Source organism: Gallus gallus, chromosome 1 (genome assembly GCF_016699485.2).
Source record: "Gallus gallus isolate bGalGal1 chromosome 1, bGalGal1.mat.broiler.GRCg7b, whole genome shotgun sequence".
Classification (NCBI taxonomy): domain Eukaryota; kingdom Metazoa; phylum Chordata; class Aves; order Galliformes; family Phasianidae; genus Gallus; species Gallus gallus.
The window spans coordinates 47,695,003-47,717,725 of record NC_052532.1 but is presented as its reverse complement, the minus strand read 5'-3'; the positions used below and the strand labels follow the sequence as shown (position 1 = coordinate 47,717,725).

The following is a 22,723-nucleotide window of genomic DNA, read 5'->3' as shown; positions in this document are numbered from 1 at the left end:
CCTCCACAAATGCTGTGCAGTGTTACAAACAAGTGCTAGCAGCCACATCAAAGCAGAACAGTCATATTCCTTCCCCCTGGATAGTCAGCCCTGCCACTGTGCCCTCCTGGCACAGTTGTTACTGGTGTGGGAATGAGTTCAGGAGTCTCTGCACTGCTCTCCTGGTCACAAGGTGGCAATAAGCCAACACGGCCCACTTCTAGTTGCAGCCAATCTTTAACAGAATATTTTCCTTGCTTGATTTGTTCTGCAAGTACATCCTTTGCACACCAAGGGAAAAAACATTCTCAGTGCTCTGCAGGTACCTGGCTGAGACTCAGACTGTGACGCTGGATTGGCACGACTGCCTCTGACGCAGAGCTGTATGTGCTAATAGTGTGCTGAAAGCATGGCTCATAGTCATGTTCTCCCTGTGTCCCATCACAGGAGACTATCATTATACATAATCACTGTGATCACCCACAATGCTGAGCTCCCTTGGGACCTAGCAATGCAACAGAGCACATCAAGAGTAAAACTTACCTTCAAGTCTGCAGGCAAGAAACTTGAAATTCTCTTCTTTCCCTGCTCCAGTATTTTAGTCCTGCAGTCAAGAAGCTACATCTCCAATATCAAATTCAACCTCCAGCCATAAGACCCTGTTATGACCTTACAATGAATCACTTACCTTGCCCTCGCGTCCACCCTCCCACATAGCAGGCAGGTAGCAACCTCCAGCCTTCACTAACTCAAACAAAAACAGAACTCCAAAGCAGGGTTCTGAACATATCAACTCTGCTTGTACTATCCAAGCCCTACAGCACATTCAGTATCACTGGCCTCTACTTTGGCTGACATCGAATTGCTAAGCTTCACTGCATGCAGGCATTGAAATTACCTTTACCTGAATCAGTGAAGGTGTGTGTACTATAAGCTAAGCTATGCTGTAGGAAAAGGAATTTCATCCACATCTTGTATGCACAGATGTACACATACATGTAGCATTTACTATACCTTTTCTCTTTGCTGAAGAATGCAGGATACCACAGCTGTCATGCAGAGCAGAATTTGTAGAATTTCAGGCAGGTACTGACTGATCAAATGTCCCATGTTTTTCAACACAACTTCAAGACCATTGAAGAGGCTGTGCTGACGCCCAAGAGGCAGGACTTTAGCTAAATCCAACTCTGACACGCTTCGAAGCACCGCTGCCTGGCAAGGCCCTGTTACAGACAAAGGGACAGTAACTTAGAAAAGCACTGTAAAAACATTGAAAATAATTGCCAATAAATAATTGTATAACTTAGCCCAAAACTACAGTTCCTTAGATTCATCTTTTTAAATAAAGGCAGCTCCACGCACCCATCTCCGTGACATTCAGACATTTTCCACTGCTACAGTATCAGAGCATTTTATAACCTCTTTTTATAACATCTGTTTACTGCCATCATATACTGGTAGCCCTGTGCTCAGTAGCACATCACATGGGAAGGACAGCACAGAGGCTGCCAAGCAGCCAGGGGCAGCCAGCAGCATCAGTAATTGCTCACTCCTGGCCTGCTATGGCTTACTTGCAAAGCTGTGGCAAGTCACTTCGTTTTTCTGAACTCAGATGTTTAAAAGACAGCGATCGTGCTTTGTAAGTAAAACCTCAGGGAAAACCCAGTCCCTGGGATTCTCACCCTTTCATCCTTCCAAAGACACTGTCAGAGACAAATGGCACCAGGTGTATCCTCCTACTTCTAAACAGCTCAGAAAGCAGCACATCTGCAGGATCTACTGCCTGTACCTACCGTGGCTGAATTGCTTCACAGCTTCAAAGAGCAGATCCAAGAACATCCGGATCTCTTCTGGCAGTGAGCCGGCCAGAAATCGCAGAACGATGGACATGCGAGTGGCTGCTGCAGACTTGCCCTGCGTTTTGTTCCCTGTTTTGTTTCTCATCCTGCCATAGAGAATTCTTCAAGAGCCAAAAAGAGGTTGTATTAGCTTTCGACAAGCCATCTGCTTCCTCGCCTCATTCTCTGTGGGAGAAACCTGTTTTGGTTTAAAAGCTTTGCCCAGTGTGAATAAACCAGGTGGAAATTCCCCCTTCAGGATCTCCTCTGAATTGCTACACAGCACTCAAAACATCCAGTGAAAGAGCAGCTTCTGCTTTCACTATAGCATGTATTTCTGGAGACTTCAGATACAAAGCTAAAATACCAGCAGGCTAGCTTGAGGGTATTCACTGCTGAAGAAGCAATCTATACAACCTGCATTATTATACCTTAGTAAGAAAAAATGGTAATAAATGAGGAATTGGAACGTCTCACAGCTCTGTAAGCCTTAGAAGAAACAGTATTTACCAAATACACCATTTGCCTAACACACTGCAAAGCAGCATTAAGAAGGAAGCTACGTATAGGATCACAAACTACAAAGTCAAACTACACCATTAACCCTAGATTTATCTCAACTGTTTAAAATGAGAAGCAGCAGCATCACAACTCTGCTCGCAGTACTTTGACGAGGAACCTTCACCCCAGCGCTCTGTAACAAACCTCATCAGAACAGGGACAAGATGTGGTCGATGCTCCACTTTTACGATCGTGTTCTCCTCAGAAATACTGAAATGGACTATTTCTTCTTTAAAGCTTTTGTCCTCCAGCAGTCTTTGCAAGTTCTCCCTGAGAGTAACAAAGATCATCTGTTGGGCAGGTGGGGGCTGTAAGAATAAACAGACACTCACACACCCCTCTGCCTATTTCTACCTTCCTATCTATGCTGCATATAATAAAGTATCGTGTTCCCACCCCTTTTAAAAAATACATTTTAAGTCAGCAAGTTTAAGCTAATCATGTAAGCAAGTACCTTCTGGACAAGTTCTGAAGAGAATATTCCATCACCAACTACAGTTTTATGCTGCTGTTTTCACTGGGTGGCTATAAACCACTGCAACAAAAGACCTCTTGGAAAATGATGCAACTGCTAAGCGTGTACTATTCTGTGACAAAATGAAAGTACTGCCATTTTTCTGTAAACAAAAAAGACACACTGACATACTACTTCATTATGGCCTTATTTTCTGTTTTAGGTATGAAAAGTACAGCTGGCTAAAGTGAGAATTTATGTTTCTTCAATAAACACAAGCAAGGATGTCTCTATCTGAGGCAACTGATTCCAAGCAGATGTATGACAGCAGGCTCATTCCTGATACTAAAATAATGCAAAGATTTTTTACCTGTATGGTAGTAGATGAGGATGCTTGTACGTCATGATACAGTCAAGAGCTATTCTCTGCACATTCTGGTCTTGATGGGACAGTAACTGCAGGTGACAAAAGAAGGGAAATGAGCTCATATCCAAAATTGTAGAACTGCCTATCAAAAACAGTGAAACAACCCAAGGCTTCCAAACTCAAGCATGTTTTGGATTACTCTGCCAAAATAGAAGCAGGACATGTGAACATGTGTTGCAAGTCTAATGTCAAGACGCGTAAACACAACTGCCACTCATAAAAAGCAGATGTAGCTGCTGGCAGTTTATAGACACACCCCAGCCCCTCATCTCCAGTAGCCTAGTTTTAATTGCTTTTTCACAATCAGGGCCACGATCAGCTTGAGTTTTCAGCCTCAGTTGTGCATCTGATAAGACCGAATTAAAAGGCAAGCTACTCAAACCAACCCAAGACACCTGCCTTTCCTTCTTTTGACAATCACAAAATACTCATCAGACCTGACATACAATGCCTCGCTGAGATTCACCCTCTCTAGAAGATGAATCCTCACAGCCTAGGCACTAGGAAATACAGATCATTTCCCCAGGCTGCATCCTTATCAACCCTTCAGTCTTCTACCAAACAGCACAGGCCAGAGTCATCAAAGGCCACTCTGCCACAATGTTCTTTTGACAGATGGACACACCAGCAGTAATAAATATGTTGACACACCGTACACATCCGCTCAATATTTTCCCAAGAATACATAAACACATGGACCAACTGTTCCTGTGCATAATTCTGAGGTTGTCTGAACCAGAGCTGATACTCCTCACAGATTCTCAAGTTTGGGAACAAATGGACCTTCCAAATTCCACATCAAGAACCAGAAAGAACCCACAGCAGAGAGCCAGTAGGTTCACACCACTGAATATAGTTCTACAGCCCATGGACTGCACCTTCAGAGAACACAAACTGGGATCAGAGCAAAACCCAACCATCTGAACAATCCAGAACCAATAAAGTACAATAAAATTAAGGAAATGCACTCTTAAAGGAACATCTCATTTTCAGATTTGTTTTCCTGCTTTCTTTATTCAGTGTTAGAATAGAGTCTTGGTTAGTCAGGCATTATCTAGGCTCTGCTCTTTAGTTCTTGTTTGTTTCTTCTTCACTGAATGTCTGTTTATCTTCAGTTTCTACTTTATTAATAACGACAGCAAGTAATACACTGAGCACAGCCAGTGCAAATACCTATGTAGATCAAGGACTGCCATCAAAAGACTGCCTCTAGAACCAAACAACTGAAGTAAAAAGAGAGACACACACAAGAGATTTGTATCTCCTCTCTCTTTCTGTAGAAGTTTGTTTTTTCGTAATGATGACTACCATTGCACTTCCCTTCTCCAGATGCTAGACAGGATGAAGATCCTAAACTGAATACATTTTTTATCTCAGAAGTCACAATGACAAATGCTGATAGCTGTAAGGCCTACAACAATTTGATCTGCTCTTCACATTGACCATGCTCTCTACTGATGTAACACTGTATGACAACAACAAATGCATTCAGCTCTTCATCAGGCTTTGGATTCAAAATCCTCTTCCAGACCTTGCTGTGCCTCCTGTTCTCCTTACAGCCACATTTTCACACCGCCAAAGCCCACTACTTAATCAGTTGCCACATCCATTCACATGACCCACTCCAGCAAAACTAAGTCCGTTATCTCAAAAGCAGGTCTTTGCTAAGTGGCTCACTTCAACTGAAGCCTGTTATGAAGCCTGCTCAAGCAAAGCTCCTTTTCCAGCTAACATGGCTGAGTTCGGAAAACAACACGTTTTCACAGTTGCAGGCACTGCATTCAGAAAAGAAAGGATGCATTTATGAGCAATTATTCTAAATGTCAGCAAGTACCTGGGTATACAACGCATTTAACTTCTGCTCCAGATACAGTGCACGAGGATTGGAGAACTTAGAGAAAACTTGTAAGTGAGCTATTAGTTGCCTGAAAAACAAAACAAAACAAAACAATTATCACAACATTAGGGGAACTTTTTATAAAGTTGATTAACAAGAAGGGAAACCCAGCAGGATCCCAAGTCTATAGGTCTCCACTTCAGAGACATGGCAGGTTGTATCCTGCTCTCTCGCCTACAGCTTCTCCTAGGTGTCACCTCACTGCAAAGAGGCCACTTCCTCACCGGATGGGCTTGGACTTTGGTGTGAAAGGAATACAGTCAGGATGCAGCTTATTTCTTTTTCCCAGCCCAGCCTGGAACATCAAACAGTTGAATTTATTTACCTGTCCTTAACTTCTACCAACATAAAGGACTGCATTTAGCCACAGACTGTGCTGGACTTACGCCATGCTGCAGGCACAGTCAGGAAGAAGTTCCTATAAAATAGGCTTTGCTGCCCCCAAATCTGCTCCACTGGAGGGGAGAGAGGTGACCGAGGTAAGGAAGATGTAAGATTTCATCTACCTCATGTGCTGTGCGGTGGGTAGAGGCTGTCCCCATTCAGTGGCTACTCACAGTGGATTACACTCAACTCCCCAGATGTTCAGCTGGGCTGAGCCAAACATCAGCCAGCAACCCCACAAGGAGCACAGAGAAACCATGGGTTCTCCTACTGCACCAGCTAGAGCTGAGCCATCATCAGTGAGAGCCCCAGGTCAGGAGCACAGAGCTGGCAGCATGAACTGCCCAGGACCCAGACAAAGAGAGGTCACTCCAGAACTCATTAACATGTCTCCAGCAAATCTTCCATGGACTTGTTACCACTAGGAGGAACTAATGCTTCTACTTAAGTACGTGGACACTCTGAGATGGAAGTTTTGCTTTGTTTTTTATTTTTGATAAAAATCTTGAACTGTCACTGAACTTTTATTGCTGCTAAATTCTATATGTAAGCCAGAACCTGAGAACAAAATCAAACACCTGTAAGGAAGCTGGGATTACACATCAATATAGTTTACATCTCAAACACTCATGGTGTTCCAACATGTAAGGTGACATTTTGAAGTTCTCTGTGACTACAAGCACCATTCTTAGCAAAAACAACAACAAAAAACAGGCAGAATACAAATGTAAATGAAGTGCTTGTAATGGACACTTTGATAGATGTTATCAACTTAAAGAGACTACACTAAAGAAATCATAGAGAATTCATATAGACTCACTTCCTCTAAGTATTCAGTATTGCAAAACAGTGACATTACAATGCCATGGAGCTTTGTACCAACAAAGTATAACAACCCGTGAAAGCAAAGTATAACAACCCGTGTCCACAAGAAGACAAGTGGGATCGAGATATTTAACAGGTAGGTAATAACAGGATCCCAGTATCAAAAATGCCGAAATGAATAGTCTGATTCTTCAGAGTGTTTGGCAACGTCCATGGTTTTAAAAGATCAAGAGACACAAATAGAGAAGCTAAGGGAGCACAGGTACTTCAAAATGGCTTCAGGATACCACATCACTTAAAATAAAAAACCACAGCCTATCAGGTATAATAATATAATGATAAAGCCTGAGCAGGTCCTTCGCATGGTAATGTACAAGCAGAATTTATGACTTAAAAATTCTTAAAATCCACTGAAAAAAGTGCAAGCAAAAGGAGAAAAATGAATTTACCTACAAATAGCCTTTATCTTGGCAGGAACCACTGAATGCGTCTTTCCATGAAATCACTAGGAACACAAAACTAAAAATACTTACTTAGCAGCAGCTCTTCTTGTTTTCTTTTTTGGAAGCCCTACAGTAATTGGTTCTCCCTCTTCCCTTTCTTCCTCGCCCTCCTCCTCCATGTTAACGTCATTAACTTCTTCACCAGATACTTCTTTTGCTGTGACTGTACCAGTAGTTTTCTTTCTAAGATCCTGAGTTGGAGCCACTAAGGAATCTGCTGGGTAGTACTCATTTCTGAGTGAAAAAGAAAAAGAAAGAAAAGAATTAAGCAGCATTTTTTCAGGGTTTCAGGGCAAGAACAAATTCAAACTGCACAATACGGAATTCTCGTTCACGTTGTGCTGTGTTTTGGGATGCTCTATGACTAAAACCTCTCAAAGGAGAGTCTCTCACCAAATACAAGCTTCTTTGCCTACAAGTTGCAGCAATGCAAGGCAGTAGTCATATATGCTAGAGATATATGCTATTTCAATCAAAAAGTTACGTTAGCTGGGAACAGGTATTATACCAGCAATGCATTTAGGAAATAAAGTCTATAAAGAACTAGCTGTTGACTCAAAGCTCAGCAACATCAAAATCAATAGAAAGCAACGTGTCTTCCCAAACAATATGTAAAATGTACTTACCTAATGAACCTTAGGAGGAGCGGGGAAAGTTCCCTTGACCTGGGCTCCACCCTGTCTGGGAACTTCTCTAATGCTTTCCATAACAGAAAGCGGAAATTTGTGTGGTCCAACCGCTCGCTGCAGTCTGTTCTTGTCCCTAGCTGCTCCAGGAAGACAGTGCCCACCCCTCCTTCTGGTATCTTCTGGCTTTCATTTTCATCAATGCTTTCCTCCTGTTCATCCAATTCATTTTGCAGTTCCATTTCTATACAACAGATGTTATGAGATAAGTATCTTCAAGTTACTCCAGTCAGCAGAAAGAGATCTGCCTCCTGTTGTGAAAGCAAGACTCCTGATGTCAAGCATCTGCTCAGAAAACTATGTTTAACTCTGACCTGAAAGGTCCAAGTAGCTTAGAAAGTACTCCAGGATGTCTTACAGCCCTGACAGCTTAACTGAGTTCAATTCTCTTGAATAACAGAGAAGCCCACAAATGGCTGCATGCTCACATCTGTACTGTGAAATCAGATTCCACACATTCATAGATATATCTCAAGAGTACACAGAGTACAGTCAAGAAAGGCACAGTGCCTGCAGGAATTCCACCCAATCTATGTAACAGAAAGATGATGCATTCCATTATACAAGTTTCTTCATTGCTCCTGTCAGACTGGAAAAAGCCAACCTTAAGCAGAGATGAAGTTGTTGTGGGAAGCCATGCAACATGGGATTCCCCCCATATGGGGGACATTTCTATCTACTTCTTGCTATTTAGGACACAAAAGAAGGCACAGTTCTCTCTCAAGCCTCTGCATTCCTGCCCTGGACATGACACTGGCAGTCAAGAGCTCTGGTTCTGAATTCCTCCATCACATGTAAATTTGGGACACATAAAAACACGGTCATGTGTCATTCACAATTAGCTGGGTTACTGTCAAAATACCATTTAGGAGCTGAAACTTACCAGCATAGGCAGCAGCCCTCTCCAGATGTTCATAAAAGACCTTCCAAAACTGTTTGTTCTCCATTTCCTTTGCATGAGAACTAACAAAACATAAGAGCATGAAATTAGAAGACAAAAGAAAAAGCCATGCATCAAGGGAAGCTAACAGCTAATGCAATCAGAGGCTTTGATTATAGCTTTAATGAGAGTGTCCAAAGATAGGATATCTGCAGGACACAGCTGCAGTACCTCCTTGCCCTCATTCATGGATCCCAAATGCCAATTATTAAAATAAAGGGGTTGTATCCCATGACTTCAAATGAACTCAAACTGACTAAAAATGTTATTGAGTTTTCCACTGACTTCTGTACAGTAATACCATACAGAACCAAAGAAAGAATTAGCATGGATGTATCTTTAGAAGTGCTGGTTTAATATTATTTTATTAATTCAATAGTTTGATGGGACAAATCTCATCCTTCTAATAATACATCAGAGAAAAAAAAAAACAAAACAAGGAGATAATGTCGTGCTGAAAGCAGAGCTATTTACTTCAGTATTCAGCTAAGCAGATGCCATGGTAAGACTTCCCTACGCTTCAGTAGAATCTAGAGGTTTTCTAAGGACAGAAAAGTCAGGAGATGGGAAAACTGAAAGGCTCCTTCTGCTTCTTGAGCATTTATGAAACATTAATCAAATCCTGCTATCTTGGACTCAAACTCTGATGCTATTTAACTATATTTGTTACAAGTTCCTCTTAATAGTGAGAAAAAAAAATCAAAAATTAAGTTAAAAACTAACACGCTGCATAGATTATAATATGAGAGATCAAATCCATTTGGAAAGATTTCACACCAAGTCTCTCATGCACACATCTCTTCAAATCAGACATTTTAACCTCAGCTTTTGTTCACAGAGCAGTCATCAGGGAATACCCTGAGTTGTACGTAACCCACAAGGACCATCAAAGTTCAACTGCAGGCTCCACGCAGGATAACTCAAAACTCAGACCATATGCCTGAGAGAGTTATCCAGATGCTCCTTGAACTCCATCAGCCTGGGGCTGTGATCAGTGCCCTGAGGCACGTGTGCCAGGGCCCAGCAACTCTCTGATGAAAACCTTTTCCTAACACCCAATCTGACCCTCCCCTGAAGCAACTCCATGCCGTTCCCTCAGGCCCTGCTGCAGTCACCAGAGAAAAGAAGTCAGCACCTCCCCCTTGTGAGGAGGCTGTAGACCACAATGAGATTGCCCTCAGCTTTCAGTGGAAGGAACTGTTCTGTGAAACAACCACAGATTGCAGCATCCTGTCACGTATACTCACGTTATGAGTTCAATTACAGGATCCCAGAGAGGGCTGAAGTTAATATAAAGCATTCCCAGTAAATACCGAAGAGGCACCTAGAATGACATAGAACCATCTTGTTCAGAAGTTAAAAACAATAGTTAAAGACCAACTAAGCTCTGCTAACCTTTCCTCTTCTCAAAGAAGAAACTTTGATCTAAGAAATTCTCAGATGTACTACTTGTTGTGAATCAAGTCACACACATCATTTTTTGTCTCATAGCTACATGATGAAATTTGTAGATCCTGCTTCTCTAAGCTGCATTGAGATCTATCCACCACATCTATGTACCATGAATGTGCAAAAGCCAGTTCTGCACAGCAATGCTAAATGCAGATGGACCAACCTATAACTCCTCTTCTGAGGAGTTCACAGGTCAAGGCAATAAATGAATAAATAAATAGAAGTACTACAACAGCCATAAAAATAATAATAAAAAAATCCTCCCATCCCAACTTCACAAACATTTTACTAGTAGAAATGTGACCCTTCCAGCATCTAGAAAATGAGAGGTGAGAGCTCCTTTTGTGCAACTGTACAGGAGATGTAACAGCCAGATGGAAGAAAAGAGTATCACCCTGCAGCAAGATCCAGAAGCTATGTTTCCAATGGCCAGAAGGAATCCTACCGATGTTGAACCAAGCTGAGTGTATGGCAAGTTCACAGTTTTACATTTGCTGACAATTCACTTCTCCCTGGAATGAGTTGTCCTCCTTTCCATAACATCTGATCAAACTGTCCGTGAGCCATTTATCTAGATACAACCACTGCTCAAGAAAACACAATAGTCTCAAGGACAAACGAGAGCTATGATCTGGGATCTAATTCATTTTTTATGAACTCTTATTAAAAACTCTGTAACTCACAGAATGGAACAGAAGTATAGGAATATGGGAATGTGACAAATGCCAAGTGACAAAAACTACTTACCTCCTGCAAAGATCCACTTGGTACTGCAGACAGCACTATATCACATCTCAGTTTCCTCAAATGGAGAAGTTTCTCTCTGTAATCATTCACTGTTGCTGGCACAAGCTCTGCTTGGAGCAGTGTGGCAAATACTGACTGGAGCTCCCCTGTGCCATCACCCTGAACAAACAAGTGACACACATTTTGTTGGAGCATCCTTTTTCTGCGGAAAGGTATCTCAAGAAAAGTAAACAGAGTCTGAGCTACTTTGAATCAGAAAACAAAGTCAAGATGTTTGTTCTGGTGTTTATCAGAACTTAGACACGTGAAAACATTAGAGGGCAGAGGAATAAACAGATAAAACTGGAATGTGAAAGCACAAAACCAGAGCACAGTCTTGGGCAGAAACATGCTCTGCTCCTGCAAAGCAGGAAACGGTTCACAATCATCAAAATCAGATTGATTCAAAACATTAAGCTTAGCCCTACCTCAATCACTGTAGAAGGTGGAGTCTCAAAGTGGTTTAGAATACGGACAGTTAAGAGTCGGACCTGCCCAAAGTGATAACACACGTCAGAAGCATGCAGGAGAATGCAGGCTACATATACGGACACACACACTTGCACTGAGGTTAATGTCTTGCACAGGATGTTGATTTCACCAGGTTCCTTACAAAGCTGAGAAACAGATGAGCTCCTCTGGTCTAGCAGGCAACTCAGAACGAATGCAGTAGACTTCTGATCTGCTTTCATCCCTAGGGAAGAAGCAGGTCTCCCAGGACTAAGACAACTTCTGCAAACCCATGCCCTGTAGCAGCCTCTTAGAAATGGACGCAGATCTAAGCAAATGCTACAGAAGCAATTCCTTTACAGTCTCACATTTCTCCTGACAAGTCTTTCTCATTTAACCTAGCTTACTTAAATTGCTTTGTAAAATACAAACCATATAGTATGTGCTGAAAAAAACAAACAAAAACAAAAAAGGCAGATTACCTTGGAAATACCAGTGGAGATATTAGGCTGTAACTTCTCAAACAAGTCCATTAGGTTCCCCTGGGAAAGAGGTTCCTGGCAGCCACACAATGCCAGTCTTGTGTAATAGAGATCAGCCAGCAGTAATGCTGATGGGTCTGAAGGGAAAGTGCTAAAACAAGAGAGTGTTTTATTAACATACAGAGAGCACTGTAACAATACAGATACTTGAAAATAAGGCAGCAGTGACAATAACAGCATTAAGGGATCTCAGGCTGGTGAAGCCAGAATTCACCAACACACTGGCACACAGCCTCAAAGACAGTACCCATAGCAGACTGAGGCATGAGATTCCCCCCATTGTACTAATTGGACCTATCAAGCTGGGGCAGGTCAGCTGGACCCACATACAGACAGCTTCAGAAAACAAATCTGCTGCCACTGCCTAGGTGCCCAGTTAGTGAACAAGTGCAATGGAAAAGAAACAATAGGACCTAGGTGGGACATCAGTTCTACTGTCACAGCAGGAGTCTTGCCTGCTCACAGGGAATCCTCCTAGTGCCACCCAACATCCCTTGGTCCAAGAGGGATTTACATACCCAGCACAAAGCTGACACAGAAGCACTACACTGAAACTCCCTGCCAAGACTTCCTGCTTTATCTGGGCAAGTTGTTTTGCCTCCATCATGCCCCAGACATGGGCAGCATGCTTTTTTATCTGAGCAGGATGTTTTGAAGCTCAGGCCACCAAAGTCTTGGAAATGCTGTAAGCAGAGCAATGATGGGAGATAACAAGTTCAGCAGGATTTGCTGGAGAGAGATCAACAGCCTCCCTCAGTCTCTCCAGCCATTCAGTTATGCATGTTAGTTTTAAGTAGGAGGGATTGTAATAGATAAAACTGAGTATACAAAAAAAAACAACCCAACAACTGAGCATACTCCTACTGTGAAGCAAACAGACATGTGAATACCTAAGGACACAAGGGAATTCCAACACCACCAGCAGACTGCTGAATCTCAAGCTTTTGACACCACTCAGAATACACTGATACTGTCTCTTTTATTATTATAATGTGAGACACCCTTACGAAGTGTAGTGCTCTAGAAAAACTAGAAGCAACATATGTAACACACTATCCTGCAGTTGGCTAAGAAAGCATGGGTTTGCAGAGAAAATACCACTGAACAGGTATTATACCTATACAGTTCTCCAGTGCTTACAACACTGCTACCTGAAATTATCACAATACTGAAGCAACATGCTAGTGTAACAGAACAGACAACTCACAAAAAGGCATTAACATGCTTCTACGTATAAGGCAAGTCAACTCTTTGCCATATGAAGGAAAATCTCTGAGAACCACAGAACAAGCAGAGTTTACTTACGTCACCAAGTTCTTGACACGCTCCACAGGCAACAAATGGAGTATTTCAGAAGACTCTGTCAAACCGAGAAGAGTACTAACTGCTTGGCAGGCCACAAACAGGCTTCCTGGAGCAGAGAGAACAAGAATAGTCTGTATATTTACTCAGGTCTCAACGACTTGTGCTTGCAGGGTGACTGCCCTTTCTGAAATAGCTAGAGTCAAAGAAACAGAGTAACACATGGAACACAGATCTGATATGTGTATTTTCTAACACTTATAACCCATAAAGGAAATGTTTCTCTGGCTAACAAAGTAAATGTCTACTCTGGCAAGCCACTGTTGAAAGCTGTGAGCAGCTCCCAGTTTGCATCTGCCTCCATCACACCCACGTGTGCATGGAGATGAGGTCAGGAGCTAAGTAAGCACTGTCACAGAAACCTTCGCTTTATGCTACAAATGGCTGTATTGGTATTACTTGGCAAAGTTTGAGTGCTAGGGAGGCTGCAGGGAGGGCTCTGTGAGCAGGGCCAGCTCCAGCTGTTCCAGCAGGGCCCCACTGCAGATTTAAGGACAGGGAAAACCACTGCACAACAGCAGCTGGGAGAGAGGAGTGAGAAATCAGAAACTGCCCTGCAGGCACCACAATCAGTGCAAAAGGAGCATAAGAGGTGCTCCAAGCCCTGTATGAGATATTCAAAGGCTGAATTCCTCATACTGAGTTGACATTGGGTTTATTGAATGCTGTTGCTTGCTAACGCAACAGCATTCCCTTCATAAACTTCCAGCTTCCTCTGGGGATAAAAGGTTTGCCAACAGTACAGGTCATCCAAAGCCCTTTCAGGCAAGAAGGGGAAGGGCTATTCCGTTCCCTGCCAGCCTTAAGTTGGCAAATGGGTTGTTTAAAAAAATAATTACTTTATTTTTCTCTTCCTGAGCTCTGTTCCAGCTTCCAAACCTGCTTTTCTGCACTCCCAAGTAACTGTACAAAACCACCTGGCTCTGGGACACGCACAGTACCTCAGGCTAGAGGCCGGGTAGACCCAACAGGGAGCACAGGGCTGACTGCACCTTGCACAGGCAATGAGACTGGAGTCCTAGTAGAAGGTGAAGGAGTTGCAGAGACCATGGAGCTGAAGAGAATGCAAAAGATGGACAAAGTGTCCAGGGATACCGGTTTGGAAGGAAGGTAAGGAAGCATAGTACAGGGCAACAGAAAAAAGAAACATAGGACTGACGCCGCATTTGTTATATTTTCTTTAGCAGCAAAGGAGGAAACAGGAACATGCCTCTTCTTGGGCACACAGAGCTGGTGCAGAGCTGCTACTGCTGCCACCAAGAATGCAATCCACAAAAAGGTTTGGGTATTCCCTTTCTAGAGCAAACTATTACTAGTCACATAATCATGAAAGCATGCAAAACCTGTAAACAGGATGGAAGAAAGAGCTAAATCAGAAAGGACCATGCTTGGCAAACACTAGAAAGGAAAAAGCAGCAGAACCAGTTAGCAGATACAGTCAGCAATGTTAATAAAGAGATTACAAAGGAGAAAGGCCAGGCTCTAGGTAAGCTCTTTCAACCCACAGAAGAAAAAACATTGAAACTGGGGTATTCCAGTACTTGCTCGTACTTTGTCACAAAGCCAAATGCTTGACATCTCTGTGAGTAACAACTTCCCTGTACCACGCAAGCTAAGCTAAAAGATTCCTTTTTTTCTGGCCAGTGATAGAAGACAACCAGCAGGGTTCCTGTGACCACCTGTGCCCAGATGGAGGATACATCATTTTATTACTGGTGCTGTCACATATGTCAGAGATGATAAGGTCCCAAAATTTGAGCTATAGGTTTAGAATAGTCTAATTGGAGCTTGTCAGTCAACAGTCTCTCCTTCACTTGACTGCTTCAGCCTGGATCTGGCTTGAAAGGACTTCCATCCTCTTTTACATGACTCTAATTTTTCTTCTCAATTATCTCGATCAGGCTTCAGTTTGGAGAGTCCGCCCTCCACTTTGTGGAACATCTACCAATCCATTATGACTACCAGTAACAACTGCAGATTTGTTTCCCAGAGGGTGTTTCCCCCAGGCTTTGCTGTTCTAGTTTTACTGCTCAGTACATATGGATACAATGCTACTGCTATCCACTTTCATGTTTTGTGTCATCAGCAAAGCCACTTTTTTTATTCTCCCTCTTAGGTCTCAACAGAAAGCAAATGAACAGGAACTAACAGTTACTGACCTTTGCAGAGGCTTCCTTTGTCAATGGCTGTGAACAGAGAATCTATAAAACTTGTCACGCAGGGCAGGATCATTTCTTTGTCCATTGGTCTGTTCAAAATAAATGGGAAGCCTTTTATCTCTATATTAACACCCACACATAGACATGTACAAATATTTCCTTTCCTATCTATCTCATGTTAAATTACAGAGAGGTTATCCCAAGTCTGAAATCAATAGCAAACCATATTTGCTATTTCTGAGTCACAATTTAAGCTGCAGAAGAGCACCCTCTTTCCAAGTCCCTCTGTCATACAATAATATAATAATTATTGAAAACACTGCTGTCTAGAAAGGATAGTGCTTAAAAAACAGAAACAGAAATGTGTCAGGAACAACTCCACGTGCTAGTGTACTAAATTTAAAGGAGCAGGTAACCAAGAAACTGATATCCCACTCCTGACTTTACCACGGACCCAGTATTTCCACACAGCTTTTTTTCCAGCTTTTTACCTCAGTTTACCCAAACTAGAGTTAATAACTCTTGAGCTTACCTTAGTAAACTGTTTTTTCATAGATGGTGAAGTAGATAATACTACAGAAATATACAGCAATAGCACCTTAGAGTATCCCTTACCTAATATGTGGCAGTACAACCAAGGCAACCCAAGGTTGTGAAAGGTCAGTGATGTCTTCATTCTCTGGTAACTGGATTAGAGACAGCACATGATCAAGCACTGGTACTTCTGCCCTTCCTCCTTGTCTTTTACTTGTTTGTTGTCTTGTATTAGAGCTAGAAATAAAATCAAAACTTTTTAGCAACCCACTAAACCCCTTGCATATCAGAGACCGTTCCTCTTTCTCCCATGATAAATGTACCGTGTTTCCCATGCAATAAATTCAGGTCTTTATTTTAAATTTTAAAAGCCTTTCTAGAAGGAAAGAGTCTAATTCTCAGTTGGACATCCTTACAACTAAGGTGAGAAGCACCTGAGAGTTGTCTCTGGGATTCAGAGTGATTCTTACTTATTAACAACCCAGATACTAGCAAAGTTTAACAGAAGACAGAAAACAACCTGCTAGCTAACAGTTTGGTGACTTATAAGGGATCACAAGTTGAGACCAGATTCAAAGCTGTATCTTCAGGCACAAGGAGCTGACAGCATACTGGAACATATAAACAGGAGGACTTCACACCTCATGGAAAGCAACCTCTCCATTCCACTCAGCACTTGCAAGACCACAGCTGGAAAGCTCCATGAGCTCCACCCTTCAAGAAAGCAAGCAGCTAACAAAACGCATCATAAAAAATGATTAGAGGTTTAAGAAACAAAATTTATCAGATAAACCTCAAGGAATTAGGATTGCTGGTCCACAGAAACGATCTGTGATGTTTCTGATGATCAAAGTCTGTTATTTGTAAAAGCTGGATGCAAAGAGGATGAAATAATCTGTTCTGTGTGTTTCATGCAGACAAGATAAGCAGCAATGGATTTAATCTGCAGCAAAGGAAGTTCAGACACTGACATTGAAAGAGCAACATTCTCTCAGCTATGTATTCCCTATCACTGAAAATCCAGAAAAATCCACAGAAAGAATATGAGAAAAATAATTTTTTTATTTTTTTTTTTTTATTTTTGACTCACAGCCTTCTGTTCCCTAAACCTCAATACCTCCACTCAGTAAAAACAGAAGGAAACCCACAGAATGAACTGCTTTTAGGAAAGATAAAATCTTACATAAATGTCGGTATCAGTCACCACTCAGCAGGCAAAAGTTTTGATCTAGAGTGATTGTTAACAGTCATTATCATAAGCCTAGCAATGGTCATTCTGTGCTTGACTGCTGTCACTCAAATCTTTCCAAAGAGGTTCCAGTGGGAAAGCAAACACCTTGCTGCAGTCAACTTAGCTCTGCAACCAGAAGCAGCCACGCTGTGCCAGCATAGCACTGTATCTGGATTAATTATATGCACTATGGTACCCAGCTGTGCTCTATGGTAAGACTACAGCACTGCTTCCAGCAAGCTCCTGGACAGGACATATTCATACATGGAAGAAAGATGAGGCACAGATAGGAGGTTAGTCTTGATGAGTGATACTCTTCCCAAAGCGGTATCTCTTCTTAAATCATCTCAGAAAGGAAAATGGGATCCCACTGTATCACCTTGCGAGCCTTCAGATCTGCAGCCATGCAGATACATGCAGTGTTTGCTAAACCTGTGAAGTCTCACCTGATGGATGATGACTCGGTGAAAAGAAGAGGATACTTTTCAAATGCCATTGAACCAATGGTAGGAGGCTCTGCTTTCACCAGAATGAGTTTAGCCAGAATTGCTGTTGCCTGATCCTTTCTAAGCACATCTGTGCCAGAGAAGCAATGCTCAACGTACTTTAGAAAGCATGGAAGAAAATGCTGAAGGGGAAAAGAAAAATCAAAGTTCAGTAATGTTTTTTGTAACTGTCATCAAAACCACAAGAGCACATAACATCAGCTACAGAGGAAGCCAAGCACAAATGAGCTACCAAAGCACCAGACTTCTCATCAGTTCTGGCGCCCCAAGTCATCAGCACATAGACATCCTGTTATTGGAGACAGGACAGTAGTTTCATGTAAAAACTCAGTCTACTCCCAAGAATCCTGACCAATCTTGTCAGGATCTTCCAGTTGTTCAACGGTGCTTTCATATCCCAACTCCTTTAATTTGTTCCACTCCGACCAGATCACCATTTCCAGGCTTGATCTACCAGATATCCCTTATTCTTCATTTCCACTTATTTTCCCCTCATCCTATCTAAAACAAATCCACATCTTTACTTCTCAACACATAAGCTTCTCTCTGTGAACACAGATGGTCTCTTCAACCCCGAACACCAAGTTCTGACACAATGGCATAAGTAAAGCTTCTTTCATTCTAACCAGATCACGCTAAAAGTTTACTTAAACATCATGTCAATACAGGTAAGTGATTCATCATACAAGGCAAATAAATATACTGTGAATTTTCCACTTACAGAAGGATTTTCCTGTTCAGGTGTCCTCATCCCAGTGGCATCTTACACTCCTTTTGGCAACAAAAAATAAACAAAATGCACAAGATTTTCAGCTTACCCTTTCAAATTGCTTCATTGTGAACATTGCTTCAGAGAAGTCCAAAAGAAAGCACCATTCAATTCCACTTCCAAATACCTGCCAGATGCAAATGAAGTAGACAGGAACAGATTAAGAAGAAACATCCTATACTGAAGTTACCGTTAACCATAGGACAATTTTTCTGGTTTATCAATCAGCCACGCTCTAAACTCTTAGACACCCACCTGGTTTTCTATTCACAGCTAGCAGAGTTTTTAAGGCAGCCACACACAGCAATACCATTTCTAGTGGCAGCTCAGGTGTAGAAGCAGCAGAACCCTGTAATAAACCCTGTGAAGCCCAAGCTGCCTCTTTGCAAAGAAAGCTCAGCTATCTCTTTAAAGTGATGTGGAAAATGTAAGCTGAAAGTTCTCTGACTGCAGCACAGATACACTATAACCATTAGAAAGAAGCTCAGGCCCAAAAGGTCTTTCAACTCAGCATTCTTGCTGTGTATATCCTGGTATATGACCCCACCATAGTTGGCTGCAGAAGGAGGAAGCCAACCTAGATGCTTCTGAAGGGAACAAGATGGAAACCGTCCCTGTTTGCACATGGAATTTCAGCTTTTCAGCACTGAGATGTGCAACACAGAAATATGCACCCAGAACTTCTTTCCCAGACCCTTCAGATCATAAGGACAGCTTTAAGCCTCCTTCACGTTAACAGAAGCCCACACAAATTTAATCAAATGTTTCAAGGATCACCTCTCCTGAACAGAACTGGACCCTTGCCACACGCAGGCAGAACCAATCTCTTTCAGCAAAAGCCAACACTGAAATCCACATGATCTTCTCTAAATAGTTGCAACAGCCTTATTTGCCAATTGTAATTCACGTGACATCTTTATTTCCCATACATATTTTTGCATACACAGTACAACTATGGCCTATGGTGTAAACTGCACAATTATCACGTACTACAACAAGAAAACCAAAGCAGAGCACTTCAGAGCAGCACCTCTGATCAACCTGCTACACTGCACTTCATATGAATGTATGCAACCGATCCTGTTGATGTTTCAGGAGTAATGGTTATACTAAAATTTGCCTAGTCCTGTAGTTTCTAAGTCAAATTTGCACGAACCATGCTCACCAGCCAAACCCATGCTGTTTGTCAACTAAGTGAAAAATACACTTTTTCAATCAAGTCCAACTCACTGGCCTGTTTCATAATCTACAATAGAACACAATCCCCCTCTGTTCTCTGTCTTTACTACATGCTGTTAGTGTTCGAAGCAGGATCTGTTTTTCACTGCAAGTACGTTCGCCACAGTGGCATTGTTATAACACGCTGATAGTTTGTGCAAGACTCTCAAGGAGTCCCAAGACCATAGTAGGCATTATTTTAGGCACTGGGCAGTCTCTCCCTTTTCAGTGCAAAAAAACTAAAGAGAACATTGTAGTCTACTGCCCAGCCTGAAATGGAGTACCCTGAAATCAGGCTGCTGTAGGGAACCTGGAGTCTGGTATTTCTCCAGTAAGAAGTCTTTGTTACCTTTTCAATAGCTTCTTTGGTCAAAGAGTCAGGTAAGAGAACGTTCTCAGCCAGCAGTAATGCAGAAATGGTGTTCAGCAGGATCTTGCAGCAAGATGGCAGGAGATCTGGTGTCTGTAACATTTTTATTAAAACCTGAAATGAAAGAGAGAGAACTGGTATTTATGTAGTAAGACAGGGATTGTCTGGTCTGAATGACCTAGACAGTCCCTGGAGTAGGAGGATACAGTGTTCTAAGCTTCAACCCACAAAAATGAATACGAACAGCCCTATCAAAGTTTGAAGGCATGAAATCTGCAGCTGAATCCACAGGGTCAAATACACATGAATCTGGTGGAACTGCTCTACCACAGGCACAAGGTTGGGGGCACCTAGCTCTCTTTCATAGTAGCAGGAATTACAGTACAGTGTGGTCTCTAGCATCAGCATCTCACTTTTCTCCCTGCTTATTTAAAGGAAGACTACACAAGCATTACATGGCAGGAAAATTCTCACGGAACTGGAGAGGTAGCATTACTCCCCCATAAATCTCTCTGTTCACTTAACACAAATCCTAAGCCTGTTACTGCAGCAGGAATGTTTCAGTGCTTCAGCTGACCATCTATCTTCCAGATTCAGTTGATACTTCTCTGGCAGGCAAGGCGAAGCAATGGTCTGATTTACCTGACAGACTTCTTCCGGCTGTGAGATTTTGGATCCATTTGCATGTTCCACTAGGATCAGATATGCTCGCAGAACCCTTTCCATCTGCTCTGAAGCCATACAGCAGTTGACTTTAGTTATTTTGCTCTGCAAGTTTAAGAGTGACTCCTGTTTAAATAAAAAAGAAAAACAAAATGCTTCAGAAAAAAAGATCAGACCCTGTTTCATTTACTTTTCCATTTCAAACTATGGGTAGTTAGAGGTCCAAGTATCGCACAAATAGGATTATTTGTCAGTGCTGGAAGGACTGCCCTAAATTAGGTTTGCATGTGTACCGTTTCCTCCAGTTTTCCATTTCACCCTTCTGAGGAGCAAAGCTGACAGCATACGCCGTCATTTGCAGAAGGTTTCAATCTCTCTTAGCAAATCCCAGTCCCTAGGAATAACACATCTACATGGAGATCAGTAAGTAAAATCCACTTGCTATGCCCTTTGCTTATTCTACGTCACCCTAACCCAGCACAGCCTTTGGCACTCAGCTTTCCTCCCTCAGACCTCAGAGTGTAATCACCACGATGCAACATGGCAATGCACAAACGGAAAACGCACACTCTGACTTGCAGGACTTGGCTCTGAGGCTTAAACTTGGCTTTCCAAGCACGGCCCAAGTCTTTGATGTGAAGAGAACTGAAAGGAAAGAAGCTTTCACTTCACTATTACAAAGCTGTTCTGGAACCACCAGTAGATCTGATTCAGCAGAGCATAAGGAAAGCCCAGCAAGGGGCCTGTAATACCCATCTCCGCCAAAGCAGACCCTACAAACACTCCTTGCCCAGATGTGGGACTAAGTTCTAAAGCTCGTTCACAGTGGTTTCCTTCCCACTCACAGGGCAGCACAGCCACCTGGGTCACTATGGACTTGCAAAAAAAAAAAAAAAGGATGGAATTTTTTCCCATACATATGACACTCAAGTTAATGTTTCCAAAAGAGAGAAAACCCAATTCTAGTCTAACAGGACACAAACAGTTTTCTTGGCAAGTACACACAGCTTTTCTTCAGTCTCTCAGGAAGAGAGGCAAAGGAAAAAAAAAAAAGGAAATAAGCATACCTTCAGGCACTTGAAAACAATGTCGAAATGCTCCCTATGTATATGCACCGCAGCTGATCTGATCATCTGCTCAAAGGCTTCTCCAATTGTTATCCATGGTAGTTCAGTTTCCTCTTCAGTAACAGGTCCCAGCTTTACAAGAATTAATTTCAGAGCCTGTACAGGAAAAGAGCATATCACAACCTCAGAAAATAAATCTAAAAAATCAAAAAATAAAACTAAATCCTAAAATCAGTTAGGGCAAGATACTATTGTATTTCAGTGATCTCAATTCTCTCTAGAATGATTAGTGGGAAAAAAATTAGGTTATCACTTAAAATCTGAATTGTCTTCAGATTCACCTAGAGGGTGTAAAACATGTACGCCGTTATCAAGCAGTATTGTTTTGATATATAGTGATATCATATAGGAATGCTTAAAAAACAGTCCATCTCAAAAAAAGGTTTTTAAAAATTGGCTTTCAGATCCCGTTAAATAATAAACAGTGTGTTTATCACTAAGGACCCAGAGAAAGGAACAAGGCAACACTCATTGGTTTCACCCAGTGCTCCACTGCAGAACCATTAAACCAACTTTCTCTTCTTCTGGTCTTTACCGTCTCTGTGCAAGAGTGAAACATGTTTCGAACACCCTTGCACATCTCAAAAAGCAGCCGTCCCACACCTTCCACCTTCTTGGGGTGCTCCCCCAGGTCACGGAACATTAAGTTGAAGAGGGCATTTTTATCAGAAACCTACGAAACACAAGAAGAAAAAAAGGTCATCTTCTATGAGCTACAAGACGGACAGAGGCAATTCAATGGCTCCATAGCACCACACTGCACTTCTAAGTCCTGCCTTTCTACACCTGTTCAACATCATCATTTCTGCAACCACCAAGGACATGGTGAGGCCACTGCAGCTGAAATATGTCCTTTTGGTTACTCTTACTATTTTAGAGTCAAGCATGTGCATAAATGCACTGCTAAACTGGTCCCAATTGAAATACAAAGGTCAGTGTTCTGGTGTGGAAGGAGACATGCATCAGCTGAAAGCCGAATTGAGTCATCCAAACTACAGTGACATCTGGGAATACTGCAAGGATTTCTGCTCATAGATTTTTAAACCCTCTGTGCCAAAGG

The 22,723-nt window shown here is 42.1% G+C and overlaps 1 protein-coding gene across 1 annotated transcript in view; it reads right to left on the bottom strand.

The window, feature by feature from the left end:
- The window catches only part of UTP20 (UTP20, small subunit processome component), a 59,850-nt gene that overhangs the window by 32,105 nt on the left and 5,022 nt on the right, over positions 1–22,723 (bottom strand). Inside the window, exons 7-27 of the mRNA XM_004937659.5 lie at positions 22,199–22,336; positions 21,604–21,759; positions 20,516–20,662; positions 19,853–19,987; positions 18,335–18,412; positions 17,457–17,638; positions 15,861–16,016; positions 15,246–15,334; positions 13,030–13,135; positions 11,665–11,815; positions 11,161–11,223; positions 10,694–10,852; positions 9,742–9,818; positions 8,438–8,517; positions 7,495–7,738; positions 6,899–7,102; positions 5,094–5,184; positions 3,203–3,288; positions 2,523–2,648; positions 1,773–1,939; positions 994–1,202 (exon numbers count right to left, since the gene is read on the bottom strand). Of these exons, the coding sequence (XP_004937716.2) occupies positions 994–1,202; positions 1,773–1,939; positions 2,523–2,648; positions 3,203–3,288; positions 5,094–5,184; positions 6,899–7,102; positions 7,495–7,738; positions 8,438–8,517; positions 9,742–9,818; positions 10,694–10,852; positions 11,161–11,223; positions 11,665–11,815; positions 13,030–13,135; positions 15,246–15,334; positions 15,861–16,016; positions 17,457–17,638; positions 18,335–18,412; positions 19,853–19,987; positions 20,516–20,662; positions 21,604–21,759; positions 22,199–22,336 (2,844 nt within the window). The remainder of the gene's footprint in view (positions 1–993; positions 1,203–1,772; positions 1,940–2,522; positions 2,649–3,202; positions 3,289–5,093; positions 5,185–6,898; positions 7,103–7,494; positions 7,739–8,437; positions 8,518–9,741; positions 9,819–10,693; positions 10,853–11,160; positions 11,224–11,664; positions 11,816–13,029; positions 13,136–15,245; positions 15,335–15,860; positions 16,017–17,456; positions 17,639–18,334; positions 18,413–19,852; positions 19,988–20,515; positions 20,663–21,603; positions 21,760–22,198; positions 22,337–22,723) is intronic.